Raw genomic sequence first — 15,625 nt, forward strand, 5'->3', positions numbered from 1 at the left:
CCATAATATTAACAGAGTGGCAACATAAATAAATGTTTAAATCAATTATAGTAATTAATGTTTGTTCATCTATGTACAAAGTGTGCAATTTTTACTGAGAAATTTTGTGCTCAGTTTGATGCCCCTCATCACCTGATGCCCCGTGCAGTCCGCACCACCCGCACATGGCTAGCTACGCCACTGTATCTAGACTGGAAATCGGAAATAATTTCTAATATATATATATATATAGGTCTGTGAATCGATCAGTCGCGGATAAGAATTTATTTCCGGTTTCCAGTCGAGTATAATTTATAAGTCTATGATCTAGATCTAGCAAACATGGGGAAGTGACGCAGCAAAAATGGCGTTTCTAGTCTTTGATAAGAGATAACATTAAATCTAGGAAAATCTTCAAATCTAATGAATGTAATCACTTTAAATTGATATAGATATAGATACAACCATGTAGCAGTACTTTAGTATTTGTAAAGTCTAGAGTACAAATATTTCCTTGATCTCGGTAATAAGTGCACTAAGTCAGAGAGAAGGAAAACAAGCCATAGCTTCCGGCGGACATTATTCTAATTTAATCTAATTATTATTATTACTATTATTATTATGTCAGAGACGAACGAGTAGTCATTCTCTGGCGCTGCCAGTGTCGATTTTCGTTAAAGAGAAACAAAATTCACCGTAGTCCCTTTAACAGTTTCCACTGAGGAATTTTCTGGTGATGTGGCAGGTCTGCAGCAGTACCGCCCTCTGACAGGCAACGAGCATGTTTCTAGTAATGTTAAGGGCCTTGAAGGTATTTGTATTTGAAAGGTCAGTTGTTATTATCCCCTCGGTTGATATAACAATGGGGTATTTTGTTATTTTGGACAATTTCCATAGACGCTTAATCTCCAAGCCTAGGTTCCCATATTTTCTTTGTTTTTCTATCTCAGTTTTTTTTTTTTAGTTATGAGACAGTGGTTCGGCGATATCGATAATGGTAGCGTTTTTTTTTTGTTTTTTTTTTTATCAACAACAGAAGATCAGGGCGATTGAAATCTACCGTTTTGTCGGTCAGAATAGGTCTATCCCAGAACAGCAGATGTTCAGTAGACTCGAGAACCTCTTGTGGAGAGTATTTATAATAAGGAGGAGTGTCCTTACCGATCAAATTGTGCGTCAAAGCCAAGTGTTGGTGTATTAACTTTGCAACTTGGTTATGGCGACCTAGGTAGGCTGATTCTGATAGGGCTGGACATCCTGCCATAATGTGTTCAATCGACTCGCCCACATTTCCACATTTTCGGCATTTGTCGACAACATTGAATTTTAGGATATGCTTCTCGTAATTTTTCGTCTTATTATTATTATTATTATCCTAGTTTTGTCTTCCGTGTTATGTCTCTAAAAGATAATTCAAGGCACAAAGTTGGTGGAGGTGAAAGGTCAATAATTATGAATAATAAATGAAGCCTGATGAGTGTAAAGACCAATTAGCTAATGTACGTTTTAATGGATCAGAGGCTCTCTCTTTTGTTCTATAACTCGCTACCATTAAAACATTGGAGATGGTGGTTCTCCAAATGTTTGCTCTGTGAAATTAATTTTAAGTCAGTGATGGCTAACCTACGTGTCTTATGGGTCCGCAAGCCATTTCTGTTGACAGTGCGTACTATAACTGCAGAGACTTTATGGTCGCAGTGATTCAGGCCAAAAACGACGTGTTTGAATGTACACATCTCTATTATCTGATATTTGGTAGCTAAATACACGAATCTCTAATTACCATTCTTCTTATCTTATCTTATATAATACAGACGTTACTTCAAAAAAGAAGATGATTACGTCATACGCGTCATGCATTCAGTCATGTATATTAACCAATGACTTAAATTCTTCAAAGTCACTGGTTTTTCTGGCTAGCTCAGGCAACCCATTCCATGCTCTAATAGCACTAGGGAAGAAGGAGTATTTGTACAAATTTGTCCTAGCATATGGGATGAGGAATGTGCCTTTATTTTTTGTGTCTTTCTGAGTATTTTATTAAATTTTGTTTCTGTATTTGAGGTTCAGTGTTTTATGTAAAATTGCTACTTTACTTTTAAGTCATCTATCCTGAAAGCTTTCTAAATTTAGGGATTTAACTAAAGGTGTTACTCTAGTCAAGTGTGACAATTCGTTTGTCATGAATCTCACTGCTCTATTGACACAAAATAAGTTTCTTAATGTTTTCTTGAGTTGGGGGGTCCCAAACAGAGGATGCATATTTTATTATTGGCCTAACCAAGGTTAAATAACATTTTAGTTTTATGTTCTTATTTGATTTATAGAAATTTCTTTTAATAAACCCTATTGCATCGTTTGATTTTTTGATAGTTTCATCAATGTGGGGATTCCATGACAGTTTTTCATTTATTATAACACCTAGTTATTTTGCATTTTTAGTTTGTGTTACTGGTTTACCATGAATAAGATAAGTGGAATAAATTTGTTTTAGCTTTTTTGTTACTCTTAATAACTGACATTTTTCTTGTTGGAAAGATATGCTCCGATTCGATTCCCATTTCTGTAATTCATCTAATTCTCTTTGTAAAATTTCTGTGTCTTGTGTTGTTTTTATTGTTCTATATATTATGCATTCATCTGCGAATAATCTGACTTTTGTTCCTGAACTAATGCAATTTGGTAAATCGTTTATGTAAATAAAAAATAGTAGTGGACCTATGACTGTTCCTTGAGGTACGCCTAAGTTTACTGTTATTGGTGTTGATTTAGAGCGATTTATTATTACAGTTTGTTCTCTCCCTATCAGACAATCTTTAATCCACTGATGCAACGGACCATCAATGCCAAAATATTTTTATTTTTTAAGCAAAAAGAGAGGACGGAGGTTGATCTAGTATGTTTCACTAGTGATAAAAATACTATCAATTATAAGATAAGAAAGTTAATGTTTTGAAATGATTGTATTGAGTGTAATATGTATTATGTATTACTCTTTTAGTTTCAGGTGAATCAAATGCTTTGGGTGCAGACGTCACCTGAAAATATGGCAGACCGGAAGAGACCTATCGACTTTTCGAATAAATGCATAGATTCAATGTTTTCAACCTCGTCATAGCAAAGTTGGAAGAGAGCTTATGGCTGGACTATAGCATGGGGTGGAGATTTTTAAAAAGATAGCTAAAAACACTATCTGTAATCCAACAAAAAATGAGGTCATAACTCAAGGCTGTGTACAAATATGGCAGACCTTGGTCATAACTCCGTTGTGTTCTAAAATGACAGGAGCATATGACTTCACTGTGTTTTGAAATGCATAGGTACATCAATGCCAAAGTGCAGCTTTGCTCCAAGATCCATCACGTTCCAGCGGCCATGTTGTGTGTTTTTTTCTACATCTTGCAGGCGTTTGTTCTAGACTACTACCTTATTAATTTCCTCAATTTCTTGTATATCTGCTTCCTGGTGGCAGATTTCTTCGTCCTTGTTGCTCTGGTAGTCAGCATCATCTACGGAAGCACCAAAATGGATCGGCAGAGGTCTGCGGAGCTGGCACAGACTCGAATGATGTTCAGTTTGTCTTGGGTCTCCTGGCTACTCATTAACATGAACTCAAGTGCCAAGATTATAATCATTATCGAATACAACGCCTGGCCTTTAGAGAAAGACCCTTCCTTTTTTGGGCCCAACGTCTTCAAAACCGCCATCGCTCTAAGTAGCTGCATCTTTCTCTTTCTGTTGGCCACACAGCACGACGCTTGCCTGGGAAGTGAGAGGCGGACGTACATCTCAGATCTGACGGACAATGTCATCTTCGATATTTTAGACACCGTGGACATCCTGGAGGTTTTTTTCGACAAAGACGACCGAGCACTGCTCTGGGACGGGCTGGAGGAGGTTATTCTGACGCAAGCGACCATGAACCTTCTTTGGCCCACCGTTCCTCTTATCACTCTCAGTCGAACCCACTTCGGGCTGGACAAACCACAAAGGCCGATGATGTATCTTCATCGTCTTCTGGTGGTGCTGGTGGTCAACATACCCAATCTTCTGACCAGGATGGTTCTCTGGAATGGTATGAGCGTGGACATCTCTCCTTTCACTCTCAAGAACATCATACTGATCGGCATAGCCATGTATGAGTTTTATGAGCACAAGAGGGAAAAACTGGAGGATTCAAGGCTGAACTCTCTAGAGATTGGAAACTTTCAGCAGAAGAATGTTAAGAGACGGAATCTAGGCTCCCTAACAGACCAGACCCTAAAGCCACTTTCCAATGTGCCAAAAATTAGCATAAAGCTGAAAGAGACCGCGGAAAAGCAAGTATCAGAAGACAATGTAGAATCTGAAATAAATAAATGAGTTCCAAAAGTGAGTTTGGTTTAAGACTTCATACGAATTATACAGCATTATTCTTAACATTGTAAAGCTCGGAATTCGGAGATGACACAAATGTTGTAATTATTGCATTTAATTATTTTTTAGTTTTTTTTCTTCGTTTTTATAAATCTTAATTTTGTGTGGATTCGTTTTGATAACTGTTTTTATAGTAATTTTTGTTATAGGTATATATAACATCTGTTTAATTTGTGTTGCTAACAGTAACGCGAAATGAAAAATTATTAATTATTATCTTTGTTCATGACATCTCAATGAGTTCTGTTCACATGAGCTGCCAGATCTGGCCATTTTTTAACGGAGCTATTGTTTCTTTTTTCACCGATATTTTGTTCCTGTCAATATTAGAGATTTTTTTCGATAAAATTGTAAGGATGCTAAATTAAACTTCAGTATTGCCAACTAAGTTACATCAACACTTCCTTTATTCGTTACACCGGATATACCAACAAGACAGCTATTTATAGTTTTTCCGCCATTGATGAAAATCTAATTTAAAACATACGAGAAAATGCTTGAAGTCTCATTGTCGAATATTACATCGGAAGTGACGCGGGAAGTTAGTAAAGAATTCGGGCATTTCTGTTTGCAGTCTCTAATACCCACATTTGTTTTCATAAAATCATTAATAGTAATAATTATAATGTTGATTTTATTGTTGGATTTATAGAGCTTATATAATGTTTCCCTGTTTATATGTTCCATGTCAGGTCTATATGTATGAGGACACTGGATTTATTCCTTTAAAATGTCGCTATATAAAATGATATTTACTTTTATGGTGGATTGTTTAGAATAGAATGAAAAGGAAAGGGCATTGTCCATATTAATTACATTGAAATATATCGAAAAGTTATAACTTCATGTAAAGAATGTAAATAAAAGTTTCATTCGAAGATTTTTGTACAAACATGTCAAACAAAATACACTGTATGTGACTAACATGTCAAACATAATACACTGTATGTGACTAACATGTCAAACATAATACACAGTATCTCACTAGTATATCCAGTATAACAGCATGTCACTAGCATATCCCACATAATACACAGTATATATCTCTCTTTTTCTCACTTTATTCTCTCTTTCTCTTGTTCTATCATTTCTCTCTAACTATTTCTTTCACAAACTCTCTCTCTCTCTCAGGATGGCTGCCTGGTCGTGAGGTTTGCGCGCTGGACTGTCGTTCGGATTTATCGATGGTCGAGGGTTCAAATCCTGCCCGCTCCCATCCCCCGTCGTCTTGCGGGAGGTTTGGACTAGGAAGTAAACTATCTTCAACTCTGAAGGAACATCCGAAACATGTAAAACATTTTTACAAACTCTCTCTGTCTCTTTCTCTGTCTCACTCTCTCCCATTCTCTCTCTTTCTCTCTCTCTCTCTCTCTCTCTCTCTCATGTGTGAACACATTCTGACAACAAGTAACACATCCCCACAAAAGAACCAATACAACATTTTGCTGTCATCGCAGTCTTTTTATGTAATCTCACAACTGATTAAAAAAAAAATAATTAGACGCAGGGCCGGATTTAAGGGAAGGCAGGCCTCGACAAAAGAGATAAAAATATATCCGAATTTCTACAGGTCACAAACTTTACAAGTTGTTGTTTTTTTTCTAGTTTTTTTTTTATCTCATTTTTTACGACTGACTAAAATGTCATGATTAAGGATTAAGACGTGTAGGCCTGTAGCATGCTCGGAATAAGTAAATACAGCTCTGGATTTGTCTACCAAGGGGCTTATCCTCCACAAACTTAAAAAAATATATGCACGTTTTAAAACTAAAGCATGCCTATTAAATATTTTTTGAAAGGAAAGTGAGACTATAAAAATTCTTATTTCTTCTAAATGTATTTCCATTGATAAGTGTATCTTTATGAAAGGGTAACTCCGGCCCTGATTAGGCGAAAATATTAAGGAGAACTCTTTTTGACTTGACTGTGCTGTACCATAATCAGCTTGTCAAGTTCGACAATTAAAAAAACTCACAAACAATTATAAATTACAATGTTAAAAAAGTGGAGATTTGATATAGAAAGTAAATGAATTCTTTAAAATACATCTCGTGTTGACCATGCTTAATAAAACGAATTTATAATTTAATCGATCATTAACTTTCAATGTTTACTCACGTGCAGCCGGTGATCTAGAGCATAGTCTATGATCGAGACATATTTGATCTACAAGAAAAGAGAGAGAGAGAGAGAGAGACTGAATCTACTGATATACTGTTCAAACAATTTTGCTTATTACATCAATAAAAAAGATATTTATTATTGAATTATTATGTTTCGTATTGTATTTATGTAATTTCATTTCATGTTCTGTGTGTCCAATCATTGATAAAAGACTTCTGAAACAAAAGTTCTGGAATTTTAATAAGGCGTGACCACAGTTTGCCTTAAGCAAGGTAGCAAAAAAAAAATTTAAAAATGAAAGGGGGATAATGCTAATCCTGACAGGATCTCAGTGCAACCACGAGTTGTCCTTTTGTATCCTCAACACAATACTTTCCAAACTCGTTCATTTGGATCTCTTTCTACAAGATCAAATAGGAATACGCGATGAAGAGTTCCCATTGTGTACAGTGACACGCTAAGACTAGGACCCGGGCTTATTAACTCTTTCCCTCCGTAATTATTTACCACATTATGGTGGAATCAACGTTGGTATCGTTAGTTAGGAGAGAAAGAGTTAAGGCGTAACAAATAGGGAACAAAGCGTTCTAATTAATTTTTAAAGAGACCAAAATCAGTACCGTAGCAAGTTACCTTTGGCCCCAAACCTCCCCCATCCGTACCGTAGCAAGTTACCTTTGGCCCCCAACCTCCCCCATCCGTACCGTAGCAAGTTACCTTTGGCCCCCAACCTCCCCCATCCGTACCGTAGCAAGTTACCTTTGGCCCCCAACCTCCCCCATCCCAAGGGATACTAGATAGTTGAGTGTAACAAAAAAAAATTGTCTTCCAGCATATATCAGTCAATATACAAAGAGACATTTCAATGCAAGAGCTTAAACATAATAAATGACGTTATCTTATCTTATAAATTAAAGACGTTAATTCAAGATGTTACGCCCTACGCGTAGCCCGGTGTCAATGTAGTCATTCTTATGAATCAGTGACTGATAATCTGACAAGTCGTTGGTTTTTAAAGGAATATCAGTCATATCATTGTTATATGCAATGCAGAGTAAGAGTAGAAAAAAAAATACAAAGTTTTACTGCTGCAGGGATGAACGCTGTATAAAAATTAAGTCTGCATGGCAACCAACAACCCGCCTGCTTTATCGATTTTGTCTTTACAATTCTTCTTCAACTCGTTCGTGATGCCCATTGAGGGCCAGATTCTGCCTTGAGAGAAAAGGAATGATATCCAAGATTGTTTTCATTATCAGATTATTACCTTTAGAACCCTTTGATCACTGCCGTCAACCATTTAAACCAGAGAAGACAATTTCTCCGCCTGAGCTAGCACTATGAGCGCCAGCCAGACTTATCAATCTTGAGCAGCTCCCATAATCCCATAATATTAACAGAGTGGCAAAATAAATAAATGTTTAAATCAAATCATATACATGTTTGTTCATGTATGAACAAAGTGTGGAATTTTTACTGAGAAATTCTGTGCTCAGTTTGATGCCCCTCATCACCTGATGCCCCGTGCAGTCCGCACCACCCGCACATGGCTAGCTACGCCACTGTATCTAGACTGGAAACCGGAAATAAATTCTTATCCGCGACTGATCGATTCACAGACCTATACATATATAGATTTTTATGTATGTAAACTCTTTTTTCAGGCTCTAAGGGGAGTCGCCCCAATCAATCTTTTCTGTCTTAGAAAAGTAATGATCTTTAGTTTTCAAAGTTTAGAAATAATGCAAAATCATTTCTCGGATATTCACGCAAATATATGAAACAAAGCCATTTCCTGTTTGTTTCCATTGAGATAATGTTTCAAAAATCTTAGATGGAAATAATTTATGTTGATTTAAATCATCTTATGTACATTTAAATAGATTGATTATCTAGATCTTTATGTACATTTAAATAGATTGATTATCTAGATCTTTCTAGATGTTTGTTGTTTGTAAAATGTTTTACATGTTTCGGATGTTCCTTCAGAGTTGAAGATAATTACTTCCTAGTCCAAACCTCCCGCAGGACGACGGGGATGGGAGCGGGCAGGGTTTGAACCCGGGACCATCGATAAATCTGAACGACAGTCCAGCGTGCAAACCGCACGACCAGGCAGCCAGCCTGATTATGTATCTCAAAATTCCAAAATAATAATTATGAGACGAGAGTACTCTTATTTTTAATGTTCAATTACTAGATCTAGATCTAAAAATTAAATTATATGTTACATAGGTTAGGGTTGAAAAAAAAACACTTTACTTCTTTTAACTACTTTACAAAACAACGCCTTGATCCAACTTTTAAAAAAATGTTCAATACATTTTTTGTAGTGTTAAAAACTCTCCATGTCCAGACTAGAGCAGTATATATAAGTCAATGTACTTTTCTAAGATTGATTGGGGCGACTCCCCTTAGAATCTAAAAAAGAGTTTACGTAATAAAAATCTCTAAATATATATAGGTCTGTGAATCGATCAGTCGCGGATAAGAATTTATTTCCGGTTTCCAGTCGAGTATAATAGATGTCTATGATCTAGATCTAGCAAACATGGGGAAGTGACGCAGCGAAAATGGCGTTCCTAGTCTATGATAAGAGATTACATTAAATCTAGGAAAATCTTCAAATCTAATGAATGTAATGTATAGATATAGATACAACCATGTAGCAGTACTTCAGTATTTGTAAAGTCTAGAGTACAAATACTTCCTTGATCTCGGTAATAAGTGCATTAAGTCAGAGAGAAGGAAAACAAGCCATAGCTTCCGGCGGCCATTATTCTAATCTAATCTAATTATTATTATTATTATGTCAGAGACGAACGAGTAGTCATTCTCTGGCGCTGCCAGTGTCGAGTTTCGCTAAAGAGAAACAAAATTCAATGTAGTCCCTTAACAGTTTCCACTGAGGAATTTTCTGGTGATGTGGCAGGTCTGAGGCAGTACCGCCCTCTGACAGGCAACGAGCATGTTCCTAGGAATGTTAAGGGCCTTGAAGGTATCTGTAAGGTCAATTGTAATTATCCCCTCGGTTGATATAACAATGGGGTATATTTGAGATGGTGGTTCTCCAAATGTTTGCTCTGTAAAATTAATTTTAAGTCAGTGATGGCTAAACTACGTGTCTTATGGGTCCGCAAGCCATTTCTGTTGACAGTGCATACTATAACTGCAGAGACTTTATGGTCGAAGTCATTCGGGCCACAAACGGCGTGTTTGACTGTACACATCTCTATTATCTGATATTTGGTAGCCAAATACACGAATCTCTAATTACCATTCTTCTTATCTTATCTTATATAATACAGACGTTACTTCAAAAAAAGAAGATGATTACGTCCTACGCGACATGCATTCAGTCATGTATATTAACCAATGACTTAAATTCTGCCAAGTCACTGGTTTTCCTGGCTAGCTCAGGCAACCCATTCCATCCTCTCAAAGCACTAGGGAAGAAGGAGTATTTGTACAAATTTGTCCTAGCATATGGGATGAGGAATGTGCCTTTATTTTTGTGTCTTAAGAGTATTTTATTAAATTTTGTTTTTGTATTTGAAGATTATGGTTTAGTGTTTTATGTAAAATTGCTACTTTACTTTTAAGTCATCTATCCTGAAAGCTTTCTAAATTTAGGGATTTAACTAAAGGTGTTACTCTAGTCAAGTGTGAAAATTCTTTTTTTATGTATCTCACTGCTCTATTTTGTGTCTGTTCCAGTTTCTTAATGTTTTCTTGAGTTGGGGGGTGTATTGATTTACCTCGCTAATGCACCAGTACGATCTACACACGCACAAAAAAAAAAGTTAACATTAATTCACCATTGCTAAATGGTTTAATATATAGGCCTACTTTGTCTGGTGTAATCTTCTGTTGAATTATAGATCTATACAAGATCTACGTACTACACGACCCTGCAACTAATGCTTTGTCTTTTCAGCAGTTGCATTATTTAGTTCTTCAATTAAGAATTCTGCAGAAAAAATAAAAAACTTCCTACACAAGACATGAAACATAGGAGATGACGGATCTAGTATGTTTCACTAGTGATAAAAATACTATCAATTATAAGATAAGATAGTTAATGTTTTGAAATGATTATAGCGAGTGTAATATGTATTATGTATTACTCATTTAGTTTCAGGTGAATCAAATGCTTTGAGTTCAGACGTCACCTGAAAATATGGCAGACCGGAAGAGACCTATCGACTTTTCGAAAAAATGCATAGATTCAATGTTTTCAACCTCGTCATAGCAAAGTTGGAAGAGAGCTTATGGCTGGACTATAGCATGGGGTGGAGATTTTTAAAAAGATAGCTAAAAACACTATCTGTAATCCAACAAAAAATGAGGTCATAACTCAAGGCTGTGTACAAATATGGCAGACCTTGGTCATAACTCCGTTGTGTTCTAAGATGACAGGAGCATATGGCTTCACTGTGTTTTGAGATGAATAGGAGCAACAATGCCAAGGTTAAGCTGTGCTCCAAGATTCATCACGTTCCAGCGGCCATGATGTGTGTTTTTCTCTACATCTTGCAGGCATCTGTTCTAGACTACTACCTTATTAATTTCATCAATATCTTGTATATCTACTTCCTGGTGGCAGATCTCTTCGTCCTTCATACTCTGGTAGTCAGCATCATCTTCGGACGCACCAAGATGGTTCGGCAGAGGTCTGCGGAGCTGGCACAGACTCGAATGATGGTCAGCTTGTCTTGGGTCTCCTGGCTACTCATTAATATTAACACAAGTGCCAAGATCATAATCATTATCGAATACAACGCCTGGCCTGTAGAGAAAGACCCTTCCTTTTTTGGGCCCAACGTCTTCAAAACCGCCATCGCTCTAAGTAGCTGCATCTTTCTCTTTCTGTTGGCCACACAGCACGACGCTCCCCTGGGAAGTGACAGGCGGACCTACATCTCAGATCTAACGGACACTGTCGTCTTCGATATTTTAGACACCGTGGACATCCTGGAGGTTTTTTTCGACAAAGAGGACCGAGCACGGCTTTGGAAAGGGCTGGATAAGATTATTCTGGCGGAAGCGACCTTGAACCTTATTTTGCCAGCTGTTCCTCTTATCACTCTCAGTCGAACCCACTTCGGGCTGGACAAACCAAAAAGGCCGATGATGCATTTTCATCAATTTCTGGTGGTGCTGGTGGTCAACCTCCCCAATCTTCTGACCAGGATGCTTCTCTGGCATGGTATGAGCTTGGACATCTCTCCATTCACGCTCAAGAACATCATACTGATCGGCATAGCCATGTACGAGTTTTATGAGCACAAGAAGGAAAAACTGGAGGATTCAAGGCTGATCTCTCTAGAGATTGGAGATAGGAACTATCAGCAGAAGAATGTTAAGAGACGGAATCTAGGCTCCCTACCAGACCAGACCACAAAGCCACGTTCTAAAGTGCCAGAAATTAGCATAGAGCTGGAAGAGCCTAAAATATATACACAAGTTCCAAGAGTGAGTTTGGTTTAAGACTTCATACGAATTATAACGCATTCTCCTTAACATTATAAAACTAGGTAGTCGAAGTTGTTGTGGCTATTGAATTTAATTATTTTTGAGTATTTAGTTTTTATAAATCATAAATGTTTTTTTTTTTGTTTTTTTTTGTGATTCGTTTTCTCATCAAATTTAATAGTTCTATTCACATGAGCTGCCCGATCTGGCCATGTTTAACGGCGCTATTGTTTCAATTTTCCCCGATTTTTTTGTTGTTCCTGCCAATATTTGAGATTTTTACGATAAAATTAGAAGGATGCTTAATTGAACTTCTAGGAGAAAATGCTTGAAGTTTCGTATTCATTATCGAATATTACATCGGAAGTGACGTAACGTATAAAGCAGAGGACCGAGCACGGCTTTGGAAAGTCCCATATGCTAGGACAAATTTGTACAAATACTCCTTCTTCCCTAGTGCTATTAGAGCATGGAATGGGTTGCCTGAGCTAGCCAGGAAAACCAGTGACTTGGCAGAACTTAGGTCATTAGTTAAATATGCATGACTAGATGCATGACGCGTAGGTCGTAATCATCTTCTTTTTTGAAGTAACGTCTGTATTATATAAGATAAGATAAAAATCTTCCACGTCGTTGGTTTTCATGGCTGAATTCGGCAATCCATTCAATGCTCTAGATTTAGGGGGGGGGGGGCGGTGTGGCTGAGTTGTTAAATGCATGGCTTCCGAACCTGCACTCCTGGGTTTGAGAACTTCAAATCTCGGTGAAGACTGGGATATTTTGTGTTCCGAGTCTACCCAACTCTAATTGATACCTAACCTTATTGGGGGTGAGGTGGTTGGTCGTTGTGCTGGCCACAAAACACCCTGCTCGTTAACCGTTGGCCAAAGAAACAGATGACCACAACATCATCTGACCTACAGATCGCAAGGTCTGAAAGGGGAAACTTTTAGTGGCACTAGATAGGTTTTCCTTCTGCTTGCAAAGTTTGTTTAATTAGTTATTAAACCAGCGCTGATTTATTTTGTCTGTTTCAATCGTGTTTTAAAGATGACGCTAAATACAAATGTCAAAGGTCATCAACTGGTTTAATGTTGTTTTTTTATAGCACTGATTGTTGAAAGTTGAATGCAACTTGGTGGAACTGAGTTGGTTATATTTATTTGACATTCTTCTGTCTCATTTTATAATAACTAATTAACTAATGAACAAATTAGACTACTATTTATTTATTTATTTTAACACTATAAAGGTCAGATCATCCTGGGATAAAAATAATACCACTAATCCAGGTCTGTTAGGCCACTTGACAGAAGCAAACATCTTTCTCTTGTTAAGTTACTATAAATGTTATAGATTTCAAATACACACATCGACAGCAGACACACACGGACAACAGACACACATCGACAGCAGACACACATGGACAACAGACACACATCGACAGCAGATACACAGGGACAACAGACACACATCGACAGCAGACACACATCGACAGCAGATACACACGGACAACAGACACACATCAACAGCAGACACACATCGACAGCAGATACACACGGACATCAGACACACATCGACAGCAGACACACAGGGACAGCAGACACACAGGGACAACAGACACACATCGACAGCAGACACACATCGACAGCAGACACACATCGACAGCAGATACACAGGAACAGCTGACACACACGCCCGCGATCAGCAGACACACACAGACAGTAGGCACATCTACACAAACAGTAGACACACATGCTTGTACTGACTGCAGACGCACACACAGAACATCTATGATAAACAGACTCGCAATGAAACAAAATATTTTGTGTGAAGAAATGTGTCTCCACATTAAATGACTTTATTTTTTAAAAGCTTTTCAGACAATTAGTTGGCGGTTTAATTGTTTAATTACTTGTCAAACAAGAGCATTACTTTCTGGCACATTGTTTCAATTGGCAGCACGGAAAAAGACTGGCCGATGACGTGACTCCAGCTTCAGGCTTGGGATTTGTGTCTTCATTAAAAGTTGTCATAAAATATAGCGGTCAGCTGTGCAAGTCAGAGTGCTAACATTCTGTGAATACGTGTGTGTCTCTCTCTCTCTCTCTCTTATTCTTTCCCTCTATAAGTCTATACTTTCATAATAATAATAAGGCTTGTCTTCGAGTCCGAAGATTAGTGAGGAATGCAGTATTTCCCGTGGCTGCGCAGCCCCGGATGTGACCTACATATTTTGCCATATCCAGGGCAAGCATAACCATTGTCCGCAGGTGGTCGATTGAGATTTTCTTTTGGCCGTCTGCATCTGACCTCGGCAGCGGATTTTCTTTTGGTCTCAAATGTGTATCCCGCGGCCTTCGTGAGTGACCTCCAGCTGTCTCGTTCTGAGGCCGCATACTTTAATAATGAAAGCCAATTATATAGTTAATTATTTTTAACAAAATGATTGTAGCTTACAGTTGGTTTAGACGACTAGAGATTACTTTCAGGTGTATTCCGAAAAAATTTACTTAACACTTGGGAAAGAAAAATTCTTAGGAAAATCTATGGTGCCATACAGGATGAAACAGGGTGGAGGACACGCACTAACCATGAGTTATATCAATTATATGAAGACCCACCAATAGTGAACGAAATAAAAAAGAACAGACTACGTTGGGCAGGTCACCTTGAAAGAATGTCAGACAACAGAGGGGTGAAAATCGTATACAGGCAAAAACCAAAAGGCAGGCGACCCAAAGGCAGACCCCGAATGCGATGGATAGATGACGTGGAAACAGATCTGAAGCAGCTTGGGGTTAGGGCGTGGAGACGAAAGGGCCAGGAGAGATCTGAATGGAAGGATGTGTTAAAGCAGGCCAGAGCCCTCCATGGGCTGTAGCGCCACTGGGATGGATGGATGGATGGATTCCGAAAAAAAGGCATCACAAAAATGAGGATTTAAAAACCCCAGAAAAAAAGCCACAAGTCTTGACCGTGATGGTTATAATTTTAGAACCTGCTATACACTTACAGCTAATTGATAAAGACGTATTCTGTTCAACTAGTTTTCTCAACATTTGGGAAGTAGAATTTTTTTTTCCCACATAGAAGGATCAGTCATATCATAGTCATATGCAATGCAGAGTAAGAGTTAAAAAAAAATACAAAGTTTTACTGCTGCAGGGATGAACGACTGTATTAAGAAATACATTGAATACATATAAGGGAGATTACTATGACCAAAAGAAATGGACGTATTCCAGGGCGGAAGGGGGGGGGGAAGACATTTATGTTATCGGGAGAATTGATCTGAATTTTAATACCAACTTATAGAAGCTATCCTGTACATAAGTTACAGTTATATTCCAAATTTTATTTTTACATGATTGACGGGTAAAATTTATAAGTTTTAGTTCTGAGAGAAATTGTTTTAGTTGAGCTTGTCATCTACGAGAATAAAGATTTTCTAGTTTCGAGTTATACGTTAACGAGACGTAACATAAACAGAGAGGAACATGAAAAGAATCAAAGTTAAACCAAAGGACGTTTAGGCCACGAGGTCTTCGCAATTTCCGCACAAACAAAAACATGAAAAACAATGAACACAAATTTAGTTTTTTTTTTGTTTTTTTTTTTAATGTGTGTT

The 15,625-nt window shown here is 37.6% G+C and overlaps 2 protein-coding genes across 4 annotated transcripts; both read left to right on the plus strand.

The window, feature by feature from the left end:
- Positions 1-268: 268 nt before the first annotated feature.
- On the plus strand, positions 269-6,662 carry LOC106063839 (uncharacterized). Its single transcript, XM_056021885.1, has 2 exons — positions 269-408; positions 2,981-6,662. Exon 2 carries the CDS (start codon positions 3,271-3,273, stop codon positions 4,339-4,341), a length of 1,071 nt encoding a protein of 356 aa, XP_055877860.1. The 5' UTR covers positions 269-408; positions 2,981-3,270; the 3' UTR covers positions 4,342-6,662.
- A 2,376-nt stretch (positions 6,663-9,038) lies between these two features.
- On the plus strand, positions 9,039-13,064 carry LOC106063842 (uncharacterized). Of its 3 annotated transcripts, none has more exons than XM_056021887.1 (2): positions 9,039-9,239; positions 10,655-13,064. In XM_056021887.1, exon 2 carries the CDS (start codon positions 10,945-10,947, stop codon positions 12,007-12,009), a length of 1,065 nt encoding a protein of 354 aa, XP_055877862.1. In that variant the 5' UTR covers positions 9,039-9,239; positions 10,655-10,944; the 3' UTR covers positions 12,010-13,064. The 3 variants fall into 3 exon arrangements, with proteins under 3 accessions (XP_055877862.1, XP_055877861.1, XP_055877863.1); XM_056021886.1 differs by having other exon boundaries at positions 9,039-9,157; XM_056021888.1 differs by lacking the exon at positions 9,039-9,239 and adding an exon at positions 9,265-9,517.
- The last annotated feature ends 2,561 nt before the right edge of the window (positions 13,065-15,625 follow it).

The sequence above is a fragment of the Biomphalaria glabrata genome, chromosome 2, assembly GCF_947242115.1.
Source record: "Biomphalaria glabrata chromosome 2, xgBioGlab47.1, whole genome shotgun sequence".
Classification (NCBI taxonomy): domain Eukaryota; kingdom Metazoa; phylum Mollusca; class Gastropoda; family Planorbidae; genus Biomphalaria; species Biomphalaria glabrata.

Bases quoted from the DNA above. Each gene is read 5' to 3' on its own strand.
- LOC106063839 (XM_056021885.1), top strand. From the start codon at position 3,271: ATGACTTCACTGTGTTTTGAAATGCATAGGTACATCAATGCCAAAGTG.
- LOC106063842 (XM_056021887.1), top strand. From the start codon at position 10,945: ATGGCTTCACTGTGTTTTGAGATGAATAGGAGCAACAATGCCAAGGTT.